At 45.6% G+C, this 8,623-nt stretch overlaps 2 protein-coding genes across 3 annotated transcripts; one reads left to right on the top strand and one right to left on the bottom strand.

The window, feature by feature from the left end:
• Positions 1–411: 411 nt before the first annotated feature.
• Positions 412–4,420, bottom strand: LOC125191159 (actin-related protein 6). Of its 2 annotated transcripts, none has more exons than XM_048088647.1 (8): positions 3,639–4,420; positions 2,758–2,977; positions 2,621–2,684; positions 2,330–2,414; positions 2,160–2,210; positions 2,021–2,083; positions 1,791–1,936; positions 412–1,105 (listed from the first exon to the last, which is right to left on the bottom strand). In XM_048088647.1, exons 1-7 carry the CDS (start codon positions 4,328–4,330, stop codon positions 1,807–1,809), a joined length of 1,305 nt encoding a protein of 434 aa, XP_047944604.1. In that variant the 5' UTR covers positions 4,331–4,420; the 3' UTR covers positions 412–1,105; positions 1,791–1,806. The 2 variants fall into 2 exon arrangements, with proteins under 2 accessions (XP_047944604.1, XP_047944605.1); XM_048088648.1 differs by lacking the exon at positions 412–1,105 and adding an exon at positions 1,168–1,415.
• Positions 4,421–4,766: 346 nt separating this feature from the next.
• LOC125189544 lies at positions 4,767–5,464 on the top strand. Its single transcript, XM_048086811.1, has 2 exons — positions 4,767–5,255; positions 5,366–5,464. Exons 1-2 carry the CDS (start codon positions 4,767–4,769, stop codon positions 5,462–5,464), a joined length of 588 nt encoding a protein of 195 aa, XP_047942768.1.
• The last annotated feature ends 3,159 nt before the right edge of the window (positions 5,465–8,623 follow it).

Genomic DNA, 8,623 nt, shown 5'->3' with positions numbered 1-8,623 from the left:
CGTTTTACATTATTTTAATTTGGAATGCTAGAACTTACATTATTTTAATTTGGAATGCTAGAACTAAAGAGTGTCATGGAACTCATCCATCCTTAATCAAATAGTTAGAGAATCGATCGTTACTTTTAAATATGGAGCAACCTTAAATCCTTGAACTAGTTGTCCCACCCATCGAAGAGCCTACAAATTAGCGCGAAGAATAATCAATGAGCCGCATTTACTCTTGGTAATTAAGATAAAAAAAGGTAAATTGAAATTCATGTTGAGAGCATCATTCCTTTGTTAATCATGTCATGTCGTGATAGGTATGATATAGTAGTAGGTACCACATGTTCTATTCCATCATACACATAGCTGCGTTATTTGACACATGCATCATACTCCTATATATTGTTATCAACAGTTTGAAGGTGGGACACACAAAAAATTAATATAGCAAAATCTGCTCCCTAAATTAACAGTGAGAGGAGATATCAGTAGACATTATATGGCAGTGTTAGAATAATTCAAAAACAAGATAGTCCTTCAAATATAAACATAGGACATCTGCTTTTCTCACTACCACAACCATAAATATCTCGATATTTTGTCTCCATTTTAAGTAAGAAATCACAATCATTATCCATTGGGGGTGACAAATCCATTTTCTACACTTCAATGGTATCTCAGGTCGACTCTGATATCATCTGTTACTCTTCAAACGAAAAAAGCGACCATGATTTTCTCTTCGACGTGAACATGGAAGAGGACCGCCATGAAAAGTGAGTTGACTGATACACAACCTCTGCTGGCAGCTATATTTGTAGTCACAGAATTAACAACCTTCTCCTGATGCCTCGACTCAGTGTAGAGTATGTATTTCGTAGCCCACTAAATATCGAGAAATCCCAACCGTTTCAAGGAAGCACATCTTTAGACTTCATCAACATTAACAAACCTGGACTTTATACAGCAGTTGTCCGACTTTATATGGTAGTTGACCGGTTGTGCCAGGGAGTTGATAGAGTGCTACAATGAATTGAATGGTATTGAGCATTGTACGATTTCATTAGTAATTCCGTGGTGACGTCTCCTCCATGGATTTCATTTTGTACACCTCCATAGCCTACAAAGTAGGATATGATTTAAGGGTAAGAGGATACAAGAACCATGGTTTAAACTTTGGAGTAGAGTGACCAAACATACAAACCAGACATTAGTTCATACATCTATGTCTTGTCTCTTGTGTTTTGCATACATGTGTACATAGCCAAGAGAATGGAAGAAAATGTGTTCAATCGAATCCTAATTGCATTGGGGAGTGGGGACAAGTTTCAGTTTGGTACAGCTCATTTGAATTTTCCAAATCGGACTTCTCTTGAAGCAACAAACCTTAGTGAGCAGTTTGAAGTTTTATCTGATCATTGGTGTCTTTCCTATGAATAAAACATGCTAAGACAGGTCAATGCAATTGGAAGGTGATTGAAAACTGAGGTTGGATAGATAAATGCTCTGGTTAGTTCTAAATCATTAAACATACAAATTAGATATTTGAAGGTAAATGAAACATAAATGTTCATCCCTAATGTAGACTTAGAAATTTAATAGAGCCACATTTTTTGCATATCCAATCTATTTCCATTACTTAGATACTATTACTAATAAAACATGTCTAATGAGTCAAGTAAGGGCATTTTTCATTTCATTATTGGTAAAATAACATTCAGTTCATACTTATATAACAGTGAAAGTTCACTTATTTAGTCAACCAAGAGAAGGAGAGTTGCAAAGAAAAAGACTGTAGGGATAACCTTAATCATCTTTAAGCTAGTGAAAGAATCTCCTGTGACACCTAGCGGATCCCAGCTCCTCGTACTCAGCCTTGGTGACACACATTGATTCAAAATCAGGACTAGATGCTAAGAGTGACCCCCCTCTCCAAACACCTAATATTGGACTGTGGAAGAAAAGTAACATAGTATTATTAACAGTAAAACATACAAAATATATGAATAGTTCTTCGAAAAAAAAAAGACTTCACTCTTCTTGAGTAGCGATCTTCACTTCATATTCGTTTGGGACTAAAGGCCGAAGCTCCTTCTCTCTGGTAACATAACAAGCTATTAGAGTAAGTGATCATGGAGAACCATTTTTAGTCTGAGAACAGAAATGATGCTTACAGTCTTTGGGCAAATCGAGGGAATAATGTGGTTCCACCAGTCAAAATGATACTACACATCATAGACAAAGAAGCATTTGGTAAAATCAGAACAATAGTTTAGGTCAAACTCAAAGTATAATTATTGATCACATAACAGGTGACAATCCAGTGGCAATCCAGAATCATTACCTCTCATATAACACAGGGTGAAGATGAGGATGACACGAATTAACTGCTCGAACAATGCATTCCGCAAGTCCTGCCTGGTTCATTCCTGAGAAACATAGTTAACAACTGAACTTCATTAATAACGTTATATCATGGTGCAGTTTGTGAAATAGAATGATAACGGACAAAAGAAAACAACAAAATTATGGGTTTTTGCCACAAAACAGAGCGATTAAAACAAAACATGCTTATGTAACGACCTAAATCTTAAGTATTAACGTGTAAAGACAAAATATGGACTGGAAGCGCTACCCAAATCAGCTGGTCGAAATATCATCTCTGGGACGAGGAACCGCTCATTCGTCAAGGAAAATTCCTGCGGAAAGGGATAATTACTAAAAGTTTGAATATGGATAGATTTCAAACATTATGAAGAGAGAAATCTCTACAGTATTTGTTAGGTCAGTGCTTCTTTTGTGCTGGGGGTTGTCACTACCATCCTGTAGGTCGGCATAATCCTTTCCTCCTTCAGGGGAAGAAGGGGCTTCATTTTCATCCAAGCTTAAGTATCGCTTTGTTTCATCAACATCTTTCACAAATCCCTTCGTATGAGTAATGCCATCTGGAAGCACGTAACTACACCTAAACAAATTGTTTTTTCCAGGTCTCCTGAAAATTGATTCCAAGCAAGTAAATAAGGAAACGGTTCTCAAGTCGTACACAAAAAAAACTACTGCACAACCCCATCACAGAACGTCGTTCAATACCACAATATTCCTGATCACAGAAAACTTTAAAGGGGAAGATCGCATCACATGATTGTACAAGGCAATTACCTAATATGGTAATAAATGTATTAGTGTTAAACCATCAAATGGATATTATAGAAGTCCCAGTCCCAGTCCCAGTCCCAGTCCCAGTCCCAGTCCCAGACACAGATAGATATCAAATATCCTTCCGGCTATTGCCCACATTGTCAAATAATGGCCAGCTTGTAATCATATTGAGTTGTTAATCTGTAGCAAAACATAAACATGAACCGTACACGTAATAGATACTACACCCTCAGTCCCTGAAAAGTATGAACTACTCCCCCCGTCCCATAAAAATATGTGCATTTTTCATTTCCATCTGTCCCATAAAAATATGGATGTTTCCATTTACAGAAAGTTATCCCCAATTCATTATCAGTCTACAAATAGCTCCAACCATCACTTCAGATTTCAATCAAGTAATAAAATACCAGCATTATATATCAAATCCGAATCTCCTGGAAACTAAAATCTCATGAATGCGTAGAGCAAAAGAGAGAGAAAAAAGAATAGCAGACCTTGCAATGTTGAGGTCCCTATGGACATCAAGGGAGACAAAACAGAGCTTCTCCTTGACATCATCCATGATGAAGCTCTCATCCATCACATTCACGCTCCTGTAGCTGACGAGCTCCTTCAGGTAATTAGTGAGCGCCTTCCCGCCGAGATCCAGCCTCTTGACCCCGTAATTGAGCGTGAAATTCTGCAGCACGGGCGCGGCGTGCGTGAAGCTGAAGCCGCAGTCGACGACGAGGCTGCACTGCGCCTTCGACAGCAGGCCGGAGGGGCGGCGCGAGGCCTCGTAGAGGTGGACGAGCGAGGGCGAGTCGGCGACGAAGAGCGCGCGGAAATTGAAGTCCTCGAAGATGATCTCGTCGACGGCGCGGCGGATGGAGGGGAGGGTGAAGAGAGGCTCGGTGAGGAGGAGGGAGGAGGCGGAGGGGGTGATTTTGAGGAGATTGGTGAAGAGGTGGGACCAGAGGGAGGACTGGAGGTCGGGATTGATGAGGTGGCCGCGGTCCATGGGGCGGCGGAGGGTGGCGGAGGTTAGGTCTTCGGAGGGGGAGAGGAGCTGGTCGGCGAGGAGCCATTTTTTGGAGGAGGAGGGGCGGGCGGTGCAGTTGGGGACCACGCAGGCGGGGTCACGCTCGCCGCCGATGCCGGCTTTAATCAGGCCGCCGCCGTTGTCGACAACCACCACGTTAGACATTCTTGAGACCTAAATCCCTATAAATTTTTACTAGGGTTTAACAATATCAATGAAATCTCTCTCCGTTGATTATTGATACGTGATTTGAGTAAAGTTGATACTCCATAAAATTGTGATGAATTGTTTGACATCTAAGGGTATATCCACCGGCGCCCCTTCCGGTCGCCTGTCGGCGACGTTCGACCAGACGTCCGCAGTAGGGAGCGGGAAGGGCGCCCACGCCCGTTCTGAGTGCCCCTGCGAAGGGCTCGCCCCTCGCGTCGACGTCCGACCGGACGTCCGCCACTGTGGCGAAGGTCGGACGTCCCGGTCGGACGTCCGGAATTTTTTTTTTTATTTAAAAAACTCTATAAATAGGGCTCCTCCAACATCATTTCATTCACACCACTTGTGTTGACAAGTTTCTCTCTCTAACCTCTTTTTTCAATTATCTATAATGGCGAGTAGTCGTGCGGGTGGTAGTGGCGGAGGCGCTAGTGATAGTGATGGTTATAGTGATGATGAATTGGATCTCGCTGTGCAAGAGGCGATTGATCGACGGATCCGGCAGAGGCAGCAGGCGGCGGCGGCCGTGCCTCGGCCGATCCATCGCCGACGGCATGTACCCCGGGACCACATTGCTGCACATATTCGGTTGTATGAGGACTACTTTGCTCCGCAGCCGCGTTTTGGGGATGCCTTATTCCGCCGACGTTTTAGGATGCATCGTCCTCTGTTTATGCATATCGTTGGTGCATTAGAGAGAAGGTACGAGTTTTTCAGGATCAGGGAGGATGCGGCTGGCAAACCCGGACACACGCCAATACAGAAGTGTACGGCCGCAATCAGGCAACTGGCGTACGGAGGCCCGGCCGACATGTTCGACGAGTACCTCCACATTGGGGAGTCTTCAGCCGTCGAGTGTCTGTTGGAGTTTTGCGCGGGCGTTAGAGCGATATTCGGGGATCGGTATCTTCGGCGTCCGAGCCCCGAAGACTGCCAGCGGCTGATTAATATGCACGGGTCGGTGCACGGGTTCCCTGGGATGTTGGGCAGCATCGATTGTATGCATTGGGAGTGGAGGAACTGCCCCGCCGCCTGGAAGGGGATACACACTTCCGGCTTCAAAGCCAAGCATCCCACGATGATCCTTGAAGCTGTAGCTGACTACCGGCTATGGATATGGCATGCTTATTTTGGAGTGGCCGGGTCGAACAACGACATCAACGTCCTCCAGTCGTCGCCCCTGTTCAACGATCAGTGCAATGGCGTTGGTCCCGCCATCAGTTTCGTCGCCAACGGCAACCAGCACAACATGGGATACTATTTGGCGGATGGGATATACCCAAACTGGCCCGTCTTTGTGAAGACGATCAAGCATGCGATCGGGCCAAAGAAGTCCTACTTTGCGACCCGGCAGGAGGCAGCGCGCAAGGATGTTGAGCGCGCATTTGGTGCGCTCCAGAGTCGATGGGCGATGGTGAGGGGTCCGGCACGGCAGTGGTATATTCCCAACATCGGCGACATCATGTACGCGTGTATCATTTTGCACAACATGATTGTCGAAAGTGAAGGGGACGAACTGACTCAGTGGACCAGCGAAGATGACACGGGTGCCGGTCCAAGCCACGGCGTGGCCACCGCGAATGTGAACATGGGGGTACCTCATGGAGAGGTTGAGCGGTTGCGCGCATTTGCCGACATGCGGCAAAGAAATGCCCATATTCGACTTCAGGAGGATATCATCGAAGAGGTTTGGACGCGGAGGGGTGGACACTGATGTGGTTGTTTTTTTTTTCTATCTACTATGTAATTTTTTTTTTCGAATGATGTATGTTTTTTTTTTAATGAAATATTCGTATTTCCCGTTCGTATTTGTGTCGAATTTTAATTCCGTGAATTTTAATTTAATTGTGAATTAATTTAATTGTGGGAAGGGCTAGTGGGAAGGGCTAGTGCAGTGGGAAGGGCTAGTGATGTGGCAGTGGAATGGGAAGGGCTAGTGCTGACGTGGCATGCGCCTGCGAAAGTGCACCAATGTCCGGGATGATGCCCAGAATGACGACGATGATGCAGCAACCCCAAATGGCGGGGATGATGCTCGGGTACTACAATATGCTCCGGATGATGATGTCCCAGATGCAACAAATGTTGGGGATGCCTGCCGCGATGCCGGGGACGATTCCCCAGATGCAACAAATGCCGGGGATGATGCCCCAGATGCAACAGGGATCCCCTGCCGCTGGTCGGGGGGAAGGGGGAGCAGGCAGGGGGTCCCCAATCACCTAGGGACAATGTATATCGCCCCTATATGGATTTATTGTCTAGTGATTCTCCCCAGCGTACTCCCCTGGAGACTCAGTTCTCTGGCATCGAGATGTTCTCTTTTGAGGAGTTGGGGATATCTCCGAGGACGGAGCCAGCCACGTAGCCAGCAGCGCCAGTGGTGAGGACGCGGAGGCCGGGGAAGAGCAAGGCCACTAGCTCGTGTGCGGCGACCAATGGTGGGGCGGGGGAGGAGGAAGGCGGCGGGAGAAAGAGGACCGTCTTGAGCATTCAGGAGTGCGTCGCGCACTCGCGCTAGCAAAGGCATGGATCAGTGTAGTCGAGGATCCATACGTCTCGTCCAACCAGCATATCGACAGAATGTGGTGGCCTATAGCCAAAGCTACCTCGAATTCATATCGGCCGACGGAAAGCCTCACGATGGAGAGCAATGCCAGAAACAGTGGGAGCGGCTGAGTAGGCATCTCAACCAATTTGCCGGCATCTACCAAAACAACATCCGCTCGGTAACCAACGGCATGACCTCCGAGGATGTGAAGCTTATGTCTCACTAGCAGTTCCCCGACCGTGAAGAGGGGTTCGGGGAGTTCAAATATTGGCAGGTTTTTCTTGTGGTGGAGTTTTTCCCCAAGTTTACTGTGGGTGTTGAAGCTGGCTGGCTGAAGCGGACGAAGATCAATGCCTTCGGCGAGTACAACAACAATGCTGGTTCCCACGAACTCCCTGAAGCCGAGGCAGAGATCCCGACACCTCAATCATCCTCCCGCCGCCGTCGCCCGATTGGGCAGAAGGCCGCGCTGCGTATGGCTAGGGGAAGTGCCAGCAGGTCCCAAGAGGTACAATCGGAAGCTCCTTCACTGGTCACTCCTGAGCTCAGCAATCTCACTGAACTGCAAATGACGCAGGTCATTGATACGCTTGCATTTTGCACTATTTTAAGGTCATTTTGTGGTCCGTTTTTAATATCAAAGTTGCATTACATGTCCATTATTTGCATATTTTATCTATTTTGGTATTTTGACATGTTTTGTGAGAAATGTGCATATTTGAGCCAAAAAAGTGAGTTAAAACGCGAAAGTAGGAAATCTGGAGAGCTTCAGGTGGCGTCCGGCGACCGCCGGCGCTTAGCGGAGACAAAGACATGCCCGGCGACCGCCGGAAAGTGCGTGGCGACCGCCACAAGGAGTCAGAAGCTTCTAGACTACGCGCGGCGACCGCCGGCCAAGGTGCGGCGGCCTGCCACAAAAACGCGGCACACGACAGCTGTCTTTATACTCAATTTTCCGGCGATCCTGAAGTCCGATCTGAGCGTTCTACACACCATTCTCTTCGTCTTGAAAAGAGCTTCAAGATGGTACAATAATCACTTCAATTGGAGTTCTGTGGAGAGAGTTATGGCCGTTTTACCAAAGTCGCGCATAGTTGTCAGCTACAGTGTAGGCGGAAATTTGAAGAAGGAAAGAAGATATTACCTTGTGAAGCTAAATCTTTTCATTCTACTATGAGGAACGAAAATTACATCTTTCCTAATGCTTGGAGGAAACTTATTACCAAATTTAAATCCTTCTCAAGCCTATATATACCTCATAACCTCATTCATAGAATTCAACCCTTCCATAGCCCCAAAAAGGGGAGCTTTCATAGCTCCTCCTCCAACCCTAATCTTTCATCTTCTTTAGCCAATTACTTCTGATGCACTTTTTATTAGCACTAAATAAACCTGCAAGTATACAGAGTTTATATAGTATAGCTAAAGGTTAGTACCGGATATCGAACACGGGGAAGGCAAACACAAAGTGTCTATCCTCTACTAAGACTCAATTACTATATGGAAAAACAAGTAGGTTTTGAAAACTTTTGAAAAACTAAAAACAATAAAAAGCATAGGCCAACTAAAAGCAAATAAAATAAGGAGAAAGATGATAGAGATAAGGGAATCCCAGGGATGTGTGTTCATAGTTATGGTTATACAAAATTCCAACTACAATACCCTAGCACAGTTTTTACTTTGAAAGAACGAGTCACCTA

Source organism: Salvia hispanica, chromosome 5 (genome assembly GCF_023119035.1).
Source record: "Salvia hispanica cultivar TCC Black 2014 chromosome 5, UniMelb_Shisp_WGS_1.0, whole genome shotgun sequence".
NCBI classification, from domain to species: Eukaryota; Viridiplantae; Streptophyta; class Magnoliopsida; order Lamiales; family Lamiaceae; genus Salvia; species Salvia hispanica.
The sequence above is the reverse complement of the archived record's forward strand: the minus strand, read 5'-3'. Positions and strand labels throughout refer to the sequence as shown.

Coding starts and splice junctions, on each gene's coding strand:
- LOC125189544 (XM_048086811.1), top strand. CDS start 4,767: ATGGCGAGTAGTCGTGCGGGTGGTAGTGGCGGAGGCGCTAGTGATAGT. Junction 5,256..5,365: donor TGTTGGAGTTTTGCGCGGGC/GTTAGAGCGATA, acceptor GATGTTGGGCAG/CATCGATTGTATGCATTGGG.
- LOC125191159 (XM_048088647.1), bottom strand. CDS start 4,330: ATGTCTAACGTGGTGGTTGTCGACAACGGCGGCGGCCTGATTAAAGCC. Junction 2,415..2,620: donor ATTTCGACCAGCTGATTTGG/GTAGCGCTTCCA, acceptor TATGTTTCTCAG/GAATGAACCAGGCAGGACTT. Junction 2,084..2,159: donor CCTCGATTTGCCCAAAGACT/GTAAGCATCATT, acceptor TTATGTTACCAG/AGAGAAGGAGCTTCGGCCTT.